Source organism: Artemia sp. Qi Xiang Cuo, chromosome 15, assembly GCF_049724085.1.
Source record: "Artemia sp. Qi Xiang Cuo chromosome 15, ASM4972408v1, whole genome shotgun sequence".
Lineage (NCBI taxonomy): Eukaryota > Metazoa > Arthropoda > Branchiopoda > Anostraca > Artemiidae > Artemia > Artemia sp. Qi Xiang Cuo.
Genome location: NC_142808.1, coordinates 8,852,966 through 8,877,133, shown reverse-complemented (window position 1 = coordinate 8,877,133; position 24,168 = coordinate 8,852,966). Strand labels below are relative to the sequence as shown.

Genomic DNA, 24,168 nt, shown 5'->3' with positions numbered 1-24,168 from the left:
AAATTGTAAACCTGAACTTTGGAATCTCGGGAAAATACACATATTCAATAGTACACATATTAAAGTTTCTGTAAAAAATTATATCCATTATATATGTATAATGTATTATATATGTATTATATATTGTATATTATATATGTATTATATATTATATATTATATATGTATATATATCAAATTATATATGCATTATATATGTATAAATCTTCACAGAGAAAGATTTTACTAAGTGCAAACTATTTTACCAGCTGGAAATTCCCAAAATTTATTAAGTGACGTGAAATCCAGCTACAAAAGCGGAATTGAAATCAGTCAGAAAAATCGCAATGCTTAATTCTATCAATATTGTGCACTTTTTCAAACAGGAGGCTTTTATTTACTGCAAACTATTTTGCCAGCCTGAAATTCACCAGAATGAAAACCTTTTTTTTGAAGAAAAATGGATTTCTTAAACTTAGTATGTACAATATGTATACTATATTATATAAACCCGGCTGTATACGTATTCTATACTATAGTATACATACTATACCAAAAATATAAGCCCGGCTGTTAAAGGGAAATTCAAGTCTTGTTAGAAAGGAGAGCAGTTGAAGAAAAGTGATTTTTGTAAACTTAGTATGTACAATATGTATACTATATTATATAAACCCGGCTGTATATGTATTCTATACTATACTATACATACTATACCAAAAATATAAACCCGGCTGTTAAAGGGAAATTCTAGTCTTGTTTGAAAGGAGAGCTCTTTTAAGGAAAGTCATTTTTCTTAAACGTAGTATGTACTATATGTATACGATACTATATGTATATTATACTATACAAAACCGGCTGTATATGTATACTATACTATACTATGTATAAACTATATAAACCCGGCTGTTAAAGGGAAATTCAAGTCCTGTTTGAAAGGAGAGCTCTTTTAAGGAAAGTGATTTTTCTTAAACGTAGTATGTACTATATGTATACGATACTATATAAACCCGGCTGTATATGTATACTATACTATACTATGTATAAACTATATAAACCCGGCTGTTAAAGGGAAATTCAAGTCTTGTTAGAAAGGAAAGCTCTTTTAAGGAAAGTGATTTTTCTTAAATGTAGTATGCACTATATGTATACTATACTATATAGACCCGGCTGCATATGTATACTATACTATACTATGTATAAACTATATAAACCCGGCTGTTAAAGGGAAATTCAAGTCCTGTTAGAAAGGAGAGCTCTTTTAAGGAAAGTGATTTTTCTTAAACGTAGTATGTACTATATGTATACGATACTATATAAACCCGGCTGTATATGTATACTATACTATACTATGTATAAACTATATAAACCCGGCTGCTAAAGGGAAATTCAAGTCTTGTTAGAAAGGATAGCAGTTGAAGAAAAGTGATTTTTTTAAACGTAGTATGTACAATATGTATACTATATTATATAAACCCGGCTGTATATGTATTCTATACTATTCTATACATACTATACCAAAAATATAAACCCGGCTGTTAAAGGGAAATTCAAATCTTGTTTGAAAGGAGAACTCTTTTAAGGAAAGTGATTTTTCTTAAACGTAATATGCACTATATGTATACTATACTATATAAACCCTGCTGTATATGTATACTATACTATACTATGTATAAACTATATAAACCCGGCTGTTAAAGGGAAATTCAAGTCTTGTTACAAAGGAGAGCTCTTTTAAGGAAAGTGATTTTTCTTAAACGTAGTATGCACTATATGTATACTATACTATATAAACCCGGCTGTATATGTATACTATACTATACTATGTATAGACTATATAAACCCGGCTATACTAAAAATATAAGCCCGGCTGTTAAAGGGAAATTCAAGTTTTGTTAGAAAGGAGAGCAGTTGAAGAAAATTTATTTTTTTAAACGTAGTATGTACAATATGTATACTATATTATATAAACCCGGCTGTATATGTATTCTATACTATACTATACATACTATACCAAAAATATAAACCCGGCTGTTAAAGGGAAATTCTAGTCTTGTTTGAAAGGAGAGCTCTTTTAAGGAAAGTGATTTTTCTTAAACGTAGTATGTACTATATGTATACGATACTATATGTCCACTATACTATATAAACCCGGCTGTATATGTATACTATACTATACTATGTATAAACTATATAAACCCGGCTGTTAAAGGGAAATTCAAGTCTTGTTTGAAAGGAGAGCTCTTTTAAGGAAAGTGATTTTTCTTAAACGTAGTAGGTACTATATGTATACGATACTATATAAACCCGGCTGTGTATGTATACTATACTATACTATGTATAAACTAGATAAACCCGGCTGTTAAAGGGAAATTCAAGTCTTGTTAGAAAGGAGAGCTCTTTTAAGGAAAGTGATTTTTATTAAACGTAGTATGCACTATATGTATACTATACTATATAAACCCGGCTGTATATGTATACTATACTATACTATGTATAAACTATATAAACCCGGCTGTTAAAGGGAAATTCAAGTCTTGTTAGAAAGGAGAGCAGTTGAAGAAAAGTGATTTTTTAAACGTAGTATGTACAATATGTATACTATATTATATAAACCCGGCTGTATATGTATTCTATACTATACTATACATACTATACCAAAAATATAAACCCGGCTGTTAAAGGGAAATTCAAATCTTGTTTGAAAGGAGAACTCTTTTAAGGAAAGTGATTTTTCTTAAACGTAATATGCACTATATGTATACTATACTATATAAACCCGGCTGTATATGTATACTATACTATACTAAGTATAAACTATATAAACCCGGATGTTAAAGGGAAACTCAAGTCCTGTTAGAAAGGAGAGCTCTTTTAAGGAAAGTGATTTTTCTTAAACGTAGTATGCACTATATGTATACTATACTATATAAACCCGGCTGTATATGTATACTATACTATACTATGTATAAACTATATAAACCCGGCTGTTAAAGGGAAATTCAAGTCTTGTTAGAAAGGAGAGCTCTTTTAAGGAAAGTGATTTTTCTTAAACGTAGTATGTACTATATGTATACGATACAATATATACACTATACTATATAAACCCGGCTGTATATGTATACTATACTATACTATGTATAAACTATATAAACCCGGCTGTTAAAGGGAAATTCAAGTCTTGTTTGAAAGGAGAGCTCTTTTAAGGAAAGTGATTTTTCTTAAACGTAGTAGGTACTATATGTATACGATACTATATAAACCCGGCTGTTTATGCATACTATACTATACTATGTATAAACTATATAAACCCGGCTGTTAAAGGGAAATTCAAGTCTTGTTAGAAAGGAGAGCTCTTTTAAGGAAAGTGATTTCTCTTAAACGTAGTATGCACTATATGTATACTATACTATATAAACCCGGCTGTATATGTATACTATACTATACTATGTATAAACTATATAAACCCGGCTGTTAAAGGGAAATTCAAGTTTTGTTAGAAAGGAGAGCAGTTGAAGAAAAGTTATTTTTTTAAACGTAGTATGTACAATATGTATACTATATTATATAAACCCGGCTGTATATGTATTCTATACTATACTATGTATAAACTATATAAACCCGGCTGTTAAAGGGAAATTCAAGTTTTGTTAGAAAGGAGAGCAGTTGAAGAAAAGTTATTTTTTTAAACGTAGTATGTACAATATGTATACTATATTATATAAACCCGGCTGTATATGTATTCTATACTATACTATACATACTATACCAAAAATATAAACCCGGCTGTTAAAGGGAAATTCAAATCTTGTTTGAAAGGAGAACTCTTTTAAGGAAAGTGATTTTTCTTAAACGTAATATGCACTATATGTATACTATACTATATAAACCCGGCTGTATATGTATACTATACTATACTATGTATAAACTATATAAACCCGGCTGTTAAAGGGAAATTCAAGTCTTGTTACAAAGGAGAGCTCTTTTAAGGAAAGTGATTTTTCTTAAACGTAGTATGCACTATATGTATACTATACTATATAAACCCGGCTGTATATGTATACTATACTATACTATGTATAGACTATATAAACCCGGCTGTTAAAGGGAAATTCAAGTCTTGTTAGAAAGGAGAGCTCTTTTAAGGAAAGTGATTTTTCTTAAACGTAGTATGTACTATATGTATACGATAACGATACTATATATACACTATACTATATAAACCCGGCTGTATATGTATACTATACTATACTATGTATAAACTATATAAACCCGGCTGTTAAAGGGAAATTCAAGTCTTGTTTGAAAGGAGAGCTCTTTTAAGGAAAGTGATTTTTCTTAAACGTAGTAGGTACTATATGTATACGATACTATATAAACCCGGCTGTGTATGCATACTATACTATACTATGTATAAACTAGATAAACCCGGCTGTTAAAGAGAAATTCAAGTCTTGTTAGAAAGGAGAGCTCTTTTAAGGAAAGTGATTTCTCTTAAACGTAGTATGCACTATATGTATACTATACTATATAAAACCGGCTGTATATGTATACTATACTATACTATGTATAAACTATATAAACCCGGCTGTTAAAGGGAAATTCAAGTTTTGTTAGAAAGGAGAGCAGTTGAAGAAAAGTTATTTTTTTAAACGTAGTATGTACAATATGTATACTATATTATATAAACCCGGCTGTATATGTATTATATACTATACTATACATACTATACCAAAAATATAAACCCGGCTGTTAAAGGGAAATTCAAATCTTGTTTGAAAGGAGAACTCTTTTAAGGAAAGTGATTTTTCTTAAACGTAATATGCACTATATGTATACTATACTATATAAACCCGGCTGTATATGTATACTATACTATACTATGTATAAACTATATAAACCCGGCTGTTAAAGGGAAATTCAAGTCTTGTTAGAAAGGAGAGCTCTTTTAAGGAAAGTGATTTTTCTTAAACGTAGTATGCACTATATGTATACTATACTATATAAACCCGGCTGTATATGTATACTATACTATACTATACTATACTATGTATAAACTATATAAACCCGGCTGTTAAAGGGAAATTCAAGTCTTGTTAGAAAGGAGAGTACTTTTAAGAAAAGTGACTTTTTTAAACATAGAATATACTATATGTTTATTGGCATAAAACCTTCTATAAATTTATTTTTATCGGATTTCTCGTCAGAGTTTTTTAATATTTAGAACCTGATATACAGTCTGATCTTAAAGCACACACAGAAATTCATTTTGTAAACTACATCGTATTTTCAATTATTATTTTGAAACAGAGGATTCCTCGAAATGAAGTAGGTAAAGCATTCAATTAGTAGTATTTTCTTTGCTTGTTTTTTTTTCTTTTTTTTTTTAATAACGCTGAAAGTCACTCATAAAGGAACTTTAAGTGTTTGCCACTGTCAAATATAGGTTATCGTGAACCTTGAATGCAGTAACATAAAAACCTGATGACAGAACTTTTCAATTGGCGTAAAAAATACTCGTGTTCAGCATTACATAATTAATTAAAAATACAAGGCAAGCATTCACTTTAATATACTTGTTTTGAGAGCCTCTTCATAAATTTCCTTATCAAATATGCTTCGAGACCTGCATCGTATAAAATAATATTCAGTTCTGGCTTGTTTTAAATTTCACCAAGCAAAGGATTTAAGCTTTCAATATGGTTATATAGAAATAAATTAAAAGATAAACGTAAAGTAAAAAAAAAAAAATAGAACTGGAAAGAATTATAGATCAAGAACTGGGCAGACGAAATAAACTTAGAATGAATTATCACAATAACGTTCTTGAATATTTTGTATTTTTTGTATGATTATTATGTAGGCCTTTACTATCCAATATTATTTGTGTAAAAGAAGGTTATGATGATAAAAACAGTTTTTTGTTCTGTTATTTTGTTTAAATAACGATGATCAGTTTTTCTTAAATGATTCTTATTTTTCATTATTCTCCTTTCTTAGAATGAAAGGATTTTTCTTTGGGAAACATGAGGGAGCAGTTGTAGACAATTTGGAAAAGGTTTGAAATGGCAAAAGAGGCAACCGTGAAGAGAGCTTTCTGCGGTGGGAAGAAGTCATATATAACGGCAAGGGCAATTTCTTTTTTTGGATTGTATTATTTTATTTTGGTAACATATGATGGTTTGAAGCATGTCCAGATCAGCTGCTATTTTACACTTTTTTTTACACTTTTTTACACTTTTTTTGACATCTAAGGTTTAAAGTAGCTTTTTGTTAAAGTTGTCGTCACTGAGAGAAGCGGATTTAGGTTAAAAAAAAGGAAAAAAGATAACTGAGTACGTAGGTCTAAAGCTTGAAAGGTAAAAAAGTATATTAAATGCTTCTACGGTGAAATCCACTTATTTTATCTTAAGATGAATATTTCCAAATTTATAGTTTTGTAATATATTAAAATGAGTCTCAAGTCGGGAGAATACAATAAACACTACAAACAAACAGTGCAAATCCAACTTCATGCACAAATAAAGCAAAGCAAAGCTCTAGATAAAGCTAAAGCATAAAGATTAAAGTGTATTGTCAACACATACCTTAATAACGCAGGTACTAGAATGTCTGTTTTCTAGAGGGCTTAGCTCTAAAAGCTACATATGGACCATAATGGCATTCAGATTAAAACATGTAAAAACAAAAACTACCCAGTGCCTACAGCAACATCTTGGATTTAGAAAGTTTCATAAACACAATCCTATTCTCTAGTTAGGTTAACCTGTTATAATGAAAACCAAAATAAAAGTTTCAAAAAACATATTAAATTTTGAGCTTTCAGGGAAAGGGAGTTGAAGTCTTTCTTTGGCAATGCTATTAATAATATGATAATTAATGATATAAAATGGTTTGAAAAATTAAGAAATAAAGTCAAGGAAAAAATGTATCCTATTTGTAATTTCTAAGCGATTGTTTGTCATTTTTTCTTTTTCTTCTTTCGATGTTGAGGTATGTGAAGGAGTATAGTGGATTATTTGGATAGTTTTTTCTTTCATTTTTGGTCGTTACGGTACTTCCAGTAGCAAATCAGCAAGGAAATATGAATATATATATATATATATATATATATATATATATATATATATATATATATATATATATATATATATTATATATATATATATATATATATATATATATATATATATATATTTTTTTTTTTTTTTTGCCAAGTAATTACTCTACATTTATTAATACATATATATATATATATATATATATATATATATATATATATATATATATATATATATATATATATATATATATATATATATGTATTTTGTTAAGTTCTTTTTTTTAATAAACTATTTTTGTTAAGTTCTTTTTTTATTAATAAACTTAACTTATCTTAATAAAATTAACTAATAACATTATTTTTCAGGTATACACTCAGATTAGAGCATATAATAGCAGTCCTTGTGAGAATTTTAATTTCGGAAATAGCAGTCAATGGGATAGTTGGCACGCCTCCCACACAGTTTTTATGGGCATTATCTTGACACCTCAGGCTACAAAAGCAAAATGCAGAAGGAATTCTTTTTAATAAGGATATCTTGAAACTGTCTACAATTCTAGATCATTTGTCTCAAACTCTCAACAACCAAGAAAGTAGTCGTAATAGCGAACAAAGAAAATTCCTAGAGCGTTTGTGATTCTAACTCCCCCGCACTTGAGAGTCTAAACAGGTAAATTGCCCAGTGAATAATAAAGTTTCGAATTGACTTTTATGTGATAAAACAACCATCAAAACTTATATTATTATTCTTCACTATTGTACTCAAAGGAGCTATGGGCCTACTCACCAAAAAAATATGTATCTTCATTCGTCATATTTATGTTCGGCAGCTGAACCGCTTACGCTTGGATGGCATATACTATATTTCTGTACTTGACGGGACCGTATCCCTCAAAAAAATATGCCCCTTATTGGTCAGATTTAGATTCGGGAGCTGAACCACTCATACTTCGCTATGCTTATAACGAACTTATAACTATGCTTATAGTTGGCTTCACTATGCATAGTTCGCTTATTACTGTGCTTGACGGAAGCATATTCCTAAGAAAAAGCATACCCCTCATAGAATAAACCTACATTCGGCATTTATATTCTGTAAGCAAACCCATCACATTTGACTAGCCTATATTACTGTGCTTGACAGAATGACGTTCCTTAATAAACGTACACCCCTCATTGGTTAGATTTATTATTAGAAGTTTTATCTTACTTCGTTTTTCAGTAGATGACGTAAAATCCGTCAGCTAAAGTAGAATTTGACTGCTGTCAGGTACCAATTCTACCAATTTTATATTCTATAAGAAGCAGGGTTGATACCCATAGTGATTTATCACAATTTCTAGTGATTTTTTATGCTGCCTAAATAAAAAATCACTAAATCAGCATAAGAATCACTAGATTATTGAAGAAAATTACTGAAATCTAGTGACTTTTTTTCATCGGGTGGCAACCCTGATTAGTAGTATTAGTAAATAGTATGCCTTTCAATCAGAAGGCTTTTATTTACTTTAAAACCATCTTTGCTAGTGGGAAGTTCACCCAAATGAAAAGTTTTTTCATAGAAGACACAATATCTGGCGGCAGAAATGAAATTTTACTCCTCCCAAAATATTTCCAATACTATTTATATATTATATCAGTTTTGTCTAATAAATATCATATCTTTCAAACAACAATACTGAACTATAAGAACAATTTTGCAGGCTTGCAGTTTGCCCACATGAAATCGGGTATTCTAAGTGTCTTGAAGATGTTTGTGATCCCGGAGGCTTATGTTGGAAGACAGTGTATCTATGTTATTAGTGATATATTTATTCAAATGACTATTTTATGTTTATTAAGCAGTATCTACTAAACGGTCATTGGATTAAAACTGACCAGTAATCAAAATTTCAAATAATATACTTAATTATCTTTCATTTCTTTTGTAACGATCAAATTTTATTAATAAACTTGCTTCTAACAGTCAGCATGTCGGTAACTTTTTCGGAAGATAACGAAGACAGATAAGCACCAAATTATCGGTTGTCAAATGATTGTTCAGTTGGACGTCTATATTATATACCTTTAGTCTGTCATACACACTTGCGAAAAAGTCGAAAGTTGTTTTGAACGTTATTGAGCATTTTACCTTTTTGACCTTATGAAAGACACTGATTTCTGTTTGAGGCTCGTTAGAAGATTCTACTACGAGGGAACTGAACGCATTCAAATTAAGCGTTTTTTGAAAAAAAAAACAGATTTGATGCCATTATGCGCCATCATGACAGCTGTAAGATTATGTCTGTAGTATCTTACCGGAGACATGCAACAGTCACCCAACTAGAGTTTTAACAGCTAGTGACTATTCTTATGTGTTCTAGAAACATCTAAAAGCACACAACCTGAACACTCAATAAAATACGGTCTAAAACAATAATTACAAAGATGGTGAGCAGAATTTACCCTGTTACAATTTTTCTTCGACAAAATGGCACGCCAAAATCTTAAATTTTATAGAGAATAAGAAAAAAACAACAATAAAACCTTATTTTCAACTAGTACTAGGAACATTTGTCTTCTTCAAGGGATTCTTAGCCTTGGATGGGGAGGGGGGTTAATATATAAATTTGTTTACAGTAATTAAACAATACAATAAGGCTATGACTTCAGTTTCGAAAGTAAAACTAACTGGTTGGCAAAAACCTTGAATAGGAATAACAAAATGAGCAAAACAATAAGATATTGCGTTAAGAAAATGAGCACTGTATTTTCAATTGTGTTTGCTAAGTATAGTATTTCATCTAGCAACATGTGATTTTCAACAATATTTGTTTGTTTTCTTTGATTAGGATTTGAATATTGCCAGATAACACAATCAGCCAGGGGCATCGTTGGGGAAGCGGGGCTGGAGTCCTATTGAATTCTTAGATTTTTTAAAATGCCCCTTTTAGTACTACATTGAGAAAAAAAAGGAAGAAATCCCCCCTTTTTTCTATAGGAATTGATAAGCATCCTTTTTTGTATTTTTGTTAAAGTAAAATCGAAAAAAAGTCATCAGTCCATATGTTCATGAATTGATATCCCTAAAATAATCTCAATCTTTTGGTGTTTTATAAGTCACACTTGTTTCGCTTTTAATACAACATTATTTTAAACATCACAAAACTTCAGCTTCAGGTAGAAGCTAGCTAAGGGACATTTACAAAGATCTAGTAGAGAGCATTTAAGACTGTTTTAGAGTTTCAGGATAAAAACAGCTTACTATAAAAAATACTTATGAATTTATTTTGCTAAAAATAAATGAGTTAAGCTAGTTTTTAGATATCAAACTGGAATGTCAATTGCTCTCTTATATAGTTTTGCTTTATTTTGTAGAAATAGAATTCTAAATCTGATTTATTTAAAATAACTGGCTTAAACAACTCATTAACAAATAACTGTAATGGTGTTTTCATACTACGCCGCAGAAACTTTTCCACGTGCATAACTTATGGTTTGACGTCACGATATTTAAGAGGATTCGATACTCAGACATCATTTTCTAACCCTCAACGTCGGCAGTCTATCTCAAAGACAAAGGGTTCATTAGCGAGTTCTTCTTAGGGACTACCTATCGTTGAAAACACATTCAGAATTCGTGATATGATTGTGAAATTTGATTGAAAGACAATAGAATTTTGTAGGCAAAGTTTTCAAACAAATTGGGTTGCACCACATAAAATTTGAAAAGCTGCCAAATTGATCAACTGACATTTCTTTCGACAACTTTCCACTTCTAAGGTTTTCACTTCTACGGTTTCTAAGGTTTTCAAACCACTTTCTAATGTTTACAATAAATCTAGAAATCTCATTCAGGAAACTAATCGTTCATTTGTTATCCCATTACATGAACTTAAGTCAGTAAACATTCTTTCATGTGCATGTTTTACTTTTTCTCAACTTCAGGGTGACCTCCCCCGGCCCCTAAGTGTTCCGATATCTTTTACCTCAGATCAAAATGATTATAATCTTCGCAATATGACAAATCATGTTCAAGTTCCATTTACTCCTTGCATAAGGTCAGATTTTAATCCTCTAATGACGTGTCATATTGTTTGGAATATGTTGGCTGAATCAGCTCAAGGATGCCACTCATTCGGTTCGTTTAAAAAAAATTGTTAAAATTTATTTGGCTTTGTCGAAGTTATATTTTTTTCTATAGTTATCATTATATCTATATTTTCTTTTCTTCTCCTTTTGCTCTTCTGTCTGTTCCCCCATTTGTCTTCCCCTTCTTCTTCCCCTTCTCTACTTAATTAATTTAGTTTATTTGTTCTATATTTTTCTATATTTTTCATTTTATCTATATTTTCTTTTCTTCTCCTTTTGCTCTTCTGTCTGTGAGTAAGTGATCATTTTAAGTTTTCTTTTTCATCTCTGAGTCTTACCCTTTCTTTACAGGCCATTGAGCCTTTGGGGGAATGATAACATGTATCTTTGTATGTGTATTTAATGAAGAATAAATCTTATCTTATCGAGGTGATTTTAGGCATTTTTCTAGAAGGTGTACTAGAACATTTTTAGGGACAACCCATTCCTGAATTTTAAAAGCAAAATTTGGCTCCCTTTGGTCAAAAAACAGAACTTACACTTTCTAATGATGTAAGTTTCTCTAAAACTAAATATGGTCATCTCCAGCACAAAACAAGAGAACTTACCAGGGGCGGATCCAGGATTTTTTTAGGGGAAGGGCGCAAGATAGGTTGATCCGTATAAACTTGCGTTTGGAGTAAGTTTATTTAACAAAAACTTCCGCTATATTGAACCTATGGAATTAGGAAGAGATTTCACCAGAAAACCTAACCATTTGGCTCCACAGCTATAGAAAAATGTCAAAATGAAAGTCATAGTTTAGTTTATCTAAGTAAAAAAGGGTACCTTACTTTTAACACTTGTTCACAATTTTTGAACAGCTCAAATTCTCTTGCAATTAACAAGATAAAATTCTGTCCGATGCTGATTTCAAGAACTACCAAGTGATTCAGACGCCATCTAGTAAAAATCTAGGAATAAGTTCGAACGAGCAATTCCACGGTCGTGCGATAGAGAGCGCTTAATGTTTGTTACTGATTTTGTTCAAAGTTACCCCTAACGTTCAAAGTTACCCCTTTATACGGTAGATAAAGTACACTACTTTAGACTACGTTAGGGGGGCACGCGCCCCCTAGCCCCCTGGGTCCAACACTGGATCTTAAAAGGTTTTTCTAGGATTTCAGGGAAAGTAAATGTCGGCTTTTAGATTTCTGATGTTAATTTGGATTCCTTATCGAAGCTCTACAAGTTATAGTAAGACCGCCAAATCAGTTCTAATTAGTTTGGCCACACAAGCTTAAAAACTTACAATGGACCAGATAGACTGATTCTTTATGGTATCGAATCCCCTTAACGTTGCGTAGCAAATTTTGTCCCTAACGTATGCAATACCAAGTTGAAGCAAGCCTATATAGTAGTTTATTGCGAGTAAGTTTATATTACGCTGTAGAAAAGTCAACATAGATCAGTAGAAACGAAATGGAATTGCTGAATGATCAATGAACAGATTTTGAAAGCAAATCAATGAATTTTTCCTAGAAAGCGTTCCCTGCTTGACCAGAGAATTTGTATTTCAATTCCACATCTTTAACTTTTAGGTAGTTCTTATGAGGATTTTAAACGATTATTAAATAAAAAAAATATTTTGCAACTGAAAGTAATGAACAACTTAAAAACTTAAAATGAACATAAATCATTGCATATGTAAGGGGGCTGCCCCCTCATCAACGTCTCGCTCTTTAAGATAAAGCTTTTGTTACTTTAAAAACAACTTCTTATTGTTCTAAATAAACGACCCTTGTGTTTCAAGGGTCGTTCTTAAAGAGTTGGGACAAAATACAAATTTTAGCTTAGAGAGCGAGATGTTGAAGTGGGGCTGACCCCCCTTAAATAAGTAAAAGTTCTGTTGGTTTTAATTTTTAAAGTTGGTCCTTACTTTCAGTTGGAAAAAAACTTGTCTTTTTATTTAATTTTCGATATATTTTTTAATGCCAGGAAATCTGGCTCCAACTCCAGGGATAAATCCCCCGCCCCACAGAAAGATCCTCTACACAAGTCCATCCGTGTGAAAATACCCCGGATAATTAACTTTAACATCTCCACGCCTAAAAGCAGACTTATTTTTGAAAGTTCGGTCAGTTAAAACAAGTAAATTCTGCTCAAAGACAAACTACAAGTCACAAAAGTTCATTTGACAGACTAAAATACGACACAATAATTAGAACCATATTTTACCAAGAAAAAGCATCAAAAGGTAAATAAAAAACTAACAAGAGCTATAAAAAAAAACTAAAAGAAAAATCTCTACCGGATCCATGAATCCACTTTTTGCCTGAAATTGAAAACAGCGTCTCATGTGTTTTACATATACAATGCACTAAACAACACAATGAACTAAACGACTCAATGTACTAAAAAAAAGCTTGTCTAAAAGCTATTGTACATCAAATGTTATAAATTGACTAAAATAACTCCCAAATGAACAAATATTGATAAAAAATTGGCTAAGTTAATAAACATTTCTTTTATGGCAAAAATTGAATCTTATCAAAAGTTTACGCACCCGACGAATCTAAAAAAGACTCCTCATGTCTTAAGGATTCTGCAAATTTCGAAAAGTGATATTTGAAAAATTATTTGCAAAAGTGATTTGCAAAAGTGATAGATAATCAAAATGCAAAACTGTATCTGCAAAAGTGTTAGATAATCAATTCTTAAATAAAAAATTTCTTACTGAAGACGGGAGGATATCTTCACTAAAAGGAGATATGTTTGTATGAGATGCATAAAAACATACCCGATGTATGTACTGAGATGTAGATGTATGTATATACTGTATGTATGAGAAACAAACCCGGCCATATTAATTCTGAAACAGGTTCCACTAATGAATGTCTTGGACAAACTTTAACATTTATACATTTATAATTTTTTTTTAGTGAAACACATATTGTGACAATAAAAGGGAACAATTTTATTTACTGAGTTATTATATGGACAGTTTCTGAGCAGTGAGAGAGTAAGAAACAAGACACAGAAAGGACGCCTTCCCCTTCACGAGTTGGAGAAATAAGAGAATCATTGACAACAGCCCGTTTTTGTTAGGGCCGTACAGAAGCGAAGTTAATTTTTTTTCAGGAAGGGAGAAATGAAGACTTTGTCGCCCCCTGCCGTACCCTCAATATTATAAATATTACAATTTTTGTCCAATAATATTACAATTTAAGCTTGTTTTGCCGCTCCCCGGGCGTGCCACTTGGGGTCTTGCCCTCTAAATCTGAGCCTGGAGTCATGCCTCTTATTGTCAAATAAATATCTTTTTTCCTATTATACACAGAGTTACTCTCGTAAAGTTACTGTAGACTCTCGTAGAGCCTAGCCTGTTTTCAACGTAAATATTTCGTAATAGGGAATAAATTGGGTTGTATTGAAGGTTATTTTACTCATTTCACGGGCTAGCTTAATATTAAGATTAAAATATAATTTATGGGTAAAGCATGAAACATCTTAAGCTGAACTGGCCAGCTATGACAAAAAATTAAGAAAGAGAGAAAAAACCATGAAAAAACGACGAACGAGACTGCGGCCAGTAGAGAGAAAAGATGAAAAACTAAAACAACGCGGGTATTTCGTTCAAACTAAACTAAAAACAAATAAAACCACCACCAATAAAATACAATTGTTGCAACTGATCCACGTAGGGAAAAGAAGCTGTTAGAGTTACTCCGATGAGAACATCAGTTGCTTTGGTGTTCTCATCGAAGTAACTAATAGCTTTTTTTCCCTACGTGGATCAGATGCGAAAATTGTATTTTATTGGTGGTAGTTTTATTTGTTTTTAGTTTAGTTTGGTTTATCTTTGCTTCTCTTGTGCTGAAGACGCCTAGTTTGGATACAGGCGAAATATCCGTGTTATTTTAGTTTTTCACCTTTTCTCTCTACTGGCCGCAGTCTCGTTTGTCGTTGTTTCATTGAGTTTTTTCTCTCTTTGTTAATTTTTTGTCATGGGTGAAGCGTATTCTATTTTGGGGCCCCATTGACTTTATTGGCCCACGGCATCATGTGATGGCAAAACAAGTAAACACACTTTTTTCCGTATATACGTTGTTTAGCTACGTTCCCGTTTTGAGTTCAGCGAGTTAATATTGGACCCCATATTGGTAATAAAAGTGAGTTATTTTCTAAGATTGTATTGATTATTTTCCCTAAGCCCTCGCAGGGTTAAGAAGAGAGTATTAGGAATTTACCATCATTGTAATATCCACTGGAGGAGTCGTCCACTTAAAAGATATATTTATATGTAAAATATTGGTCTCAAAGGCCGTGGCACCTTGAACCAAATAGTGTGGCACTTAATCCTCCTCCCCACAGGCAGTAAACTTGTTGTACCTACAACGGTAGCGAAGCTGATAGCTGTGGCGAGACACAGCTCGAATTTCAGTGTGAGAATAACTCGTAGAACCCATGGCGCGTCAGTGTTGACCGCTGAACCGTGGGACGCGTTACTTATGCTGATTACCAGCGTTGGTACGATAGAATTTAAACTAGTGGCTTCAGGCCTGACCCTGGCAGCTAAATAGACTACGAATACTAGAGGCAGAATAGTCCAGAGACCGTGGGCTGCGTTACCGTACCCTAGTACGGTAAGTACAGGCAGTGGTGGCATTGGTGACGGTGTGCCTCATGCACTGGTGGCATTTGGGAAATTAAAGCGCCCTTTCCTCCTCTTCGGTAAAACTAAATTTGGTACCCGGTTTCGGTACACGGGTCAGGCTTTTATGGATCTAAAGTTGGGACATAAGCTTGATAAATCCGGTACCCAAGAAAATTAAAGCTATATAAAATGGGAAATCTGGTTGCAAATTTTGGTACTCGGTAAAATTAATAAATTAAGGTAGATAGCATGATAGTGAACTCGATGGGATCAGTACTTGTAAGAATTGTTTTGCTTGGAAATTATTAGCCAATAATATAGATAAAAAAAGGAGGAGAAAAAATTTCGTGGACTTACTACCTCCCCCCCCGGTTCCAAATATGTAAGGTTCAAAGAATGGTTAAATAATTTTTCTAGGAAATATCCATGGTTACTCTATTAGAGGACAATTGCAGAAAAAGATTCCCAGAGGCTCTGCCTTTTGAAAAAGTAATTTCAATCGGAAGGATTGGGGGTTGAAACTGCTCCCTGGATTAAAAAAAAATTAGCAAAAAAATTGAAAGAGATCCTATCCTATAATTTGAAAATTATCTTGTTGTGTCTTTATTAAGAAAAAGAAAAGAAAAATATTTTTCCCCCCGCCCCACCTGTATATTTGGCAGTTGGTGCCACTGCTCAGAACCAAATTACAGCAATGTCATAATCAAGATCCTAAAGTGCTGGAACGAGGTTGCTGGCTTTCCGTTTTTTTTTCGAAAGGTTCCTATTAGGTGTTTTTTTTAAGTGCTTATTTCTCCGCAGTACTTTTATAATCAGTATCAACAAATCTCCAGAATGCTCACAATAGAGTATACATTTAAGCATGAGACCACTGGTACCTGGTACCAGTATTAGTTGTCTAGAGCTACCAGTATAATGTCTAGCGGTGCCACTAGAGTACAGTAGCCTTATCGAGGGGTCTCAAGGGTTCTAATAACTCTTCCGCACTGATATTACTACCAGTAGGAGTATGACGAATGCACTACCTGTGGGGAGAGTAGGGGCAGCACACTTTGGCCCGAGGTGCCAAGACATTTGTCACCACTAATAATTATAACCCTGGAGGGGGACGGTTTCTCCGGTCAATGCTACAATGACAATAATTCTCAATGCCCTTTTTCCTAACCTCACCAGGGCTCAAGGAAAAATAATCTAATACGATCGTAGAAAATAAACCACTTTTATTTCCAATCTCCACTCCAACACTCTATCTATTATCAACTATGAACATGAAATAACTACAAAATATGTGTACACATAAAAAGAAAGGTTGCCTCGAGCGTGGCCTCGTATGAACGAGGGCAAATATAATACATCAAACCTCAAAATTGAAATAGTAGTGTCCATAAATGAAGAATCAATGGCCCATGATTTAGCTAGCCCGTGTGATGATTCACATGGAAAATTAATACGAAGTCAACTGAATTTCTCTTGCGAAATTGTTGCCTTGACAACTGGCTAGCCTATACCGGAGATTAATTTATAAATAAATTATTTTGTAGGCAAATCTATGTATAAGAAAAGGGATATTTATCAGATCAAAACAACAGGGGCCCGGCCCCAAAAGCAAGGATACCCAGTTTTGATTCATTGTTGAGGGATCGATCCAGATCTTTCAAGAAGTATTATGAGGTAGGGTATAAGGGGAGTTAGATTGTGTTTGGAGAGGACCGACCGAAACGAGGGACCGAGGGACAAAGAACCGACCGAAACTTTGGCTAGTGTAAAAGAAGAATAAAATATAATTTAATATAATTATTCTAAGAAAACGAATTTCTACCAATTTATGTTTCACGTTAGCTAAGGTCAGACACACATTTTTACCTAGGATAGTTACAGTTCTTTAGGCTATTGACATAGGAGTTTTGAATAGTTTTCAGCCACTTCTACAGACCAAGCACAACAATATTAATCCATTTATATATGTATTTATTTTTTTAATCCGTTTATTTTATTTATTAGTCCATTTAAGTGTACCCCTACCCCTCCTGTCCCAACTCCAAATTCAAAGAACTAAATATTATCAGGTACAAGACTCTTTGAACTTAAAGTTATGTCTATGATACATATAACCTGGCTGCACCTGGCTGCACATGATGCACCTGGCTGAACTTTGTTCATTTTTTATTCTTCGTGCATAGAAAGATTATTAAAATCGAATTGCTGCGTTTTACGAGGGATTTTTCGAAGAGAAAATGCAATATTGAAATTCTTTATAGTTTTTGCATGCAATTTAGATATAATGTTATATTATATAAGGAATGCATATTGTAGTATAAAATCTACAATATTTTATGGGAACTATTTAATTTTGTCTTTATATGATTTCAGTTTTATATTAAATATTTAAATTTCATATTTATATGTTTATTCGTAGACATCTTGTAATTTTTGTACAATTGATAAAGTGAAATTTTTCAACTGTTTTCATAGTTGAATGACATTGTGTGTTATTTTCAGTCTATACGTAAGCAGCAAGAGAAACAAAAGTCTAAGAAGTATTTTCGTTATTTAAAGTTTTATATTGGAAATTATGTGAAAAGATCCATCTTGGATATTTGATATTATACCCACAATTACGTTTGTAATTGTACTCACAATTACGTTTGAAATCTTAGCTACACAAAATGCTAAAAAAACACAATTATACATTCAACAATAATATTGCACAATTGCGCAATTGCACACTACACAATTAAACAAACATTTCCCTCTACAAACTATACCTCTAAATAAGAAAAGGCTTAAACATACATAATTCCATATTGCACATCGACATTGCACAATTGTGCAATTGCACAATTATAAACATTGCACAATTAACCATAAATTTTCGTACAAAACTATTCCACTAAATAGCGAAGTGATACATAGCACTAAACCTTAAAGCATGACTCATGAGAGGGAGATTACTTAAGTTTGAACAGATTTAATATAATAAGCTAAAAAACATATTTTATATATTTATTATTTATACATTATTATATTTATAATATAATAATTTATGTATTAATATATTTATAATATATTAATTTATTTTAATATATTTTATAAAAAGGAATGATAATATATTTATATATTTTATAATATATTTATATGTTATAATATAAATATATTATATAATATATTTTATAAAAGAGAATAATAATAATATATATATATATATATATATATATATATATATATATATATATATATATTATAATATAAATTTATTATATAAATGTTTTATAAAAGGTAATAACAGCTAAAAATTTTTGATATCTAATATACATTTTTAAATTTTCATTTACCTTTTGATGGAGTGAAAGAAATAGGAACTATTTTAGCGTATTTGACCACTCCAAAGAGTAGGGATAACTTATAAGACTGAACCAGGGTTACCATCGTCAGTAGGATTTTACTAGATCTAGTAAAAAAAAATCTAGTAAATTTAGAGGATCTAGTAAATTTCCCGAAATCTAGTAAAAACTAGTAAAAAGTAATGATTTATAGTAAACAAAACTTTTTTTTTTTTTTCAATGAATTCAGGGAAAAAAATTCTCGTAAATATATGACAACTTACAATTTTTGCTTGTCTGTTTTACAATTTACAATTTTGCTTGTCTGTCTCAGAGACAGACAAGAAGTCACCTATTTTTACAAACAGACAATTCACTTCCGGCGTCTAAAGGTCAACAGAATCAGCTTTCTGTGTATCAAATCCTACCAACTAAAAATGAAGCTATAATGACACTTGGATTTGTGATGATTGGGAATCTATTGGAATCAAAACAAAAGCCAACCACTCAAGCTGATTAGGTGATCATTTTAAAAATTTTTATTGAGGAAAAAGGAGCCTGCTGAGAGAAACTAAAAGTAAGTAGAAATTTAACATTATATATATATATATATATATATATATATATATATATATATATATATATATATATATATATATATATATATATATATCATATATATATATATATATATATATATATATATATATATATATATATATATATATATATATATATATATATATATATATATATATATATATATATATATAATATATATATATATATATATATATATATATATATATATATATATATATATATATATATATATATATATATATATATATATATATATATATATATATATATATATATATATATATATATATATGAACTTGTAGGTTTCCAGAATTTTCAGTCATACTATGAAAATAAAAGAAAAAGGAAAAGAGAAAAAAAGAAGAAAAAAGGAAAAAAGGAAAACAGATTGTGAACATCGTACTGATTAGCCTTCTAACTTAAAACTCGATCCGTGACGGGGACCGTGTAGCATAGCCACACGCGCAAAAATTTTTTTTGAGCATTTAGTAAAGACAAATACAGTCAAGTAAGTTTTTATGGGCTAATTTAGTAAATTCTTCCAGGTCAGGGTGGCAACCCTGGACTGAACTGGTTCTACTGTTGGTAAGAAAAAACATAAACACCATCTTACGTTTGGCCACACTTGGCATTTTTTTGTTACTATAAGAATAATTAGTTTAATTTAGGATTCTGTAAGAAGTGCTTTAAGCGTCCTAAGCTTAAACGATCTTAAGCCTATAAGAGAAAACCTTAATGATAAGACAAGAAAACACAACTATTTAAATTTTTTAAATTAGAATTTTTAGTTTCTATTTTAACTTTAAGTGTGATTTTCACCTTACTCACGTTAATGCCCAAAACAAAAAAGTTCTTATTATCGTTAATCACAATCATACCAATTAAAACAAGGCTTAAGGTGAAGTAATATTAGTATTAGTATTTTTTTAATTATTAAGTTCTAATTATTAAATTTTAATTATTATATTTTTTATAATTAAAATTCTTTTCAATTATTTGATTTTTCTTCAAATGAATGCCTCTTGACGAAGGTAAGATCCCTCCATGGTGAGACAACATGCTAAGAATCAAACCCTCATGAGTCAAGCTCTTAAGTACTAAAACAAAGCATTGAACATCTTTCCACACAGACATAGATTCTATTTTTAGCAAAAAAAAATCAGTATTAAAATTCCATTTTGCTTAACACAATATAAAAAACTACATCATACCGCTGTTCGAACAAAAATGTTAAAACAACCCTTTTTTAAGTTCAGCGTAACTATTTTGGCTAGACTGTCTTTAACAGATCTTTTTATTTTGTTAAAATTGTGAATGATGATTATAAAAAAGCAATAAGTATACATCTTCTTTATTAAAAAAAACAATTTTTAGCGCTCCTTAATTGGTATTATTCCAAAAAACCTGAAGATGTTAAAGCTATGATGTATTATTTATGTATTGAACATTATATTTAATTTTAAATAATTAAAGACAGCAACAATGGAATAGCCTATTATCAAAACAGCTTTTTGAATGTGAAGTCTATATAAAAATTGTATTAACAAATCGTTTTTCAATATGGCAAAAGCCGAACATAAGAAAACTAATATAACATTGCTTGTTTGTATCAAAGAAAAATTTAAATATTATAATTTTTACATTAACTTTTATACATACATATTTTATTTATTTATTAGACTCTTAAGATATTATTTTTTTTTAAAGATTTCATAGTATATATACATTTTTCACTACTAAGAAAACACAAGAATTATTAGTTAAACATAAAGTCTGGATTATCATTTCATTAATAGAATGTATTTATTGTTGACCGTGGGCGTCCCTAATAAGTGAATAATAAATTTACAATCAATATCTATATAGAGTACTAAAATGATCATTAAAATGCTTCTGTTGTCCAAGCCAATTTTTTTTCTTTTGTAGCAGTAATTAAAAATATAATATATTTCATATTTCTCATATTGAAGCAATGCACTGTTTAAACAGCTACCATTCACATGCGTTCTCCATTTACTTCTCAATTTTGTTTAACTACATCCAAGTATTTATTGATATTATTAATTTATTTGTACTAAATTTCCTTTTCAATTATTATTGCCCTTACAATAATGGTCACATAAAAAAAATACATACCGGTGCTGTTGACTCAATCTGTCCAAACCGAGTTGTTCGCCAATTTTCCAGAATGAGAAGGCCTGCATAAATTTTTCCGACTGTGAGCTTACCATTTGATAATTCTAAAGAAAATCTCTCATTAAAAAAACTATGAAAAGAAAATAAATATAAACTCACATTGTTCAATTTCAATTTAAAATAGAGCTCTAAACAAATACAGATGGTTTTGTTGGAAAACAGTTTTGTAAAACCAAAGAAGCATCCAAAGCAGCTAATTTTTTGCTCTCTTTTTCCTTAATAGAGTACCTTACTCTCATTTTATTTACTTTCTTTGGTTTTCTTTTATATTTCCTACATTCTTATTGCAGCTTTTAATTTCTTAGTTCTGAGGGATTTTTGCTTCTGAATTGTTATTTCTGTCAAGTTTCAAGCTTTTAACTGAAGCCTGTAATTCCATGGTACAAGGGGTAGTCTAATGTAAAAAAAAAACATTATTTGGGAGAATGACACCCCCTCCCCCCAAAGAGGGGACTTAAAAAGGACGAAAATGTTTTTTTCTGACCGGCTCAAAGTAATATCTTTAAATCCTTGGGTCTAGCGGAGCCTAATGCACAATACAAGAGAGAGCGAACCCCCTTCAAAAAAAAAAAAAAATCATTTCAAAATATTGAAAATGGAATTGAAAATTATAACGATAAGTCTCTACCCAAGTAAACTCTAATATGCAATGACAATTATAGTTTGGGGGTACGAACCCTCCTTAAAATTACGGCCGAGAAAAAGGCCAAACTTTTGTTTCACTTTTTAGATGAAACTTTCAAGGATCATTGTGTGGGCCATACATTTTTTTCTGGGAGAGGGAAGGTGTTCGAGGGCCCAAAAATGGCATAAATAAAAAAAAATACCCTCTGCACTTTTTCAAACTTGAAGCCATAAGGGAATGGGACAGCAATAACCTAATATAAAAGAATCGTTTAAGGAGGAGGAGATTGTCACTCCAAAAAACGGGGCTCAAATAGATCCAAATAATTTTCCCTGGTCGGCTCAAAACTTATATCCTTTATTCTTTGGGCCAAGACAGGTCTTATGCATAAGAAAAATAGAAGAAAAAATTTGGGACTCCTCCAAAAAAGGGCCAAGTAAAGTTAGTCTTAGTAAATTGATTTCTGGATTGGTCTGTTGATTTTTGAATTATCAACTTGGTGGAAGTGATAAAAAGACTTGAGAGCCTTAGCTAAATAGAGTAAAGCCAAGACAGATAATCTCTCTGAGAAGCAAAGCTGGCACAACTTTTTCAGAGTTGTAAAAAAATGGTTATTTTCCCGTCTTGATGATAGTCTATCATCCATCCTAGGGCAGAAATAAGGTAGATATATATACAGTAAGTGTAATTGATATAGTCAATCAGTTCTCTGAGCCACTTGAAAGCAGCTAGAGACATTGCTTCAAAGATTTATGACTGACCATGTCCACAGAACTCGTAGGACTTACTTGGTCTTAGTAAAATGTTATTACAGAACTTCAAGGAATCAAATTCAGAGAATTGGGCTCATTTTCATTTTATCTATTTAGGTCATATAAATAAAGTAGAATTAGTGAGAAAACACTAAAATTAGTAGGAAAACAACTTTAAGAAACCTCTTCCTAGCATAATGGTCTCACAGAATCTTCCGAAACCACATTCGAAGTTCTGAATCCGCCTAATTTTCCTTTTATCTATTTCCGTCACATAAATAAACTAGACGACTAAAATTAGTGAAAACACAACTTCAAGCAACCTCTTCTCACGAAAAGGGTCTCACAGAAGCTCCCGAAACAAATTCAAAGTTCTTCGTCGGCCTAATTTTGCTTTTACCTATTTTGGTCATATAAATAAAGTGGACGACTATAATTAGTGAAAAACAACATCAAACCAGCACTTCTTAATAAATTAGCCTCACAGAACCTTCTGAACCACATTTAAAGCTCTGCATCGGCCTAATTTTCATTTTATCACACAAGCTATGCTTTTGAGTCAAAGCTAAGTAACTGATTATGTTTTTTAAATAAATAAGTTGATTGATTTATTGATTTAATTCGGTCATATAAATAAAACAGACGACTAAAATTAGTGCGAAAACAACTTCGAGTAGCCTCTTCTTGGTACAATGATCTCACAGAACTTCAAGGAACCACATTTAGAGTTCAGCAGTGGCTTAATCCTTTTATCAACTTAAATCATATAAATAAAGTAGACACATAGAATCGATGAGAAAACAACTTCAAGCAACCTCTTCTTAGTAAATGGTCTCAAAAAACCTAATAAAGCAACATTGAATGTTCTGTATCGGCCTAATTTTATCTACTTTTGTTATATAAATAGAAGAGTCCACTTGAGAAACT

At 31.2% G+C, this 24,168-nt stretch overlaps 1 protein-coding gene across 1 annotated transcript in view; it reads right to left on the bottom strand.

Moving 5' to 3' along the window:
• Positions 1–24,168, bottom strand: part of cac (calcium voltage-gated channel subunit cacophony) — a 534,146-nt gene that overhangs the window by 56,980 nt on the left and 452,998 nt on the right. The window contains exons 36-37 of the mRNA XM_089100885.1: positions 21,805–21,908; positions 13,400–13,423 (exon numbers count right to left, since the gene is read on the bottom strand). Of these exons, the coding sequence (XP_088957011.1) occupies positions 13,400–13,423; positions 21,805–21,908 (128 nt within the window). The remainder of the gene's footprint in view (positions 1–13,399; positions 13,424–21,804; positions 21,909–24,168) is intronic.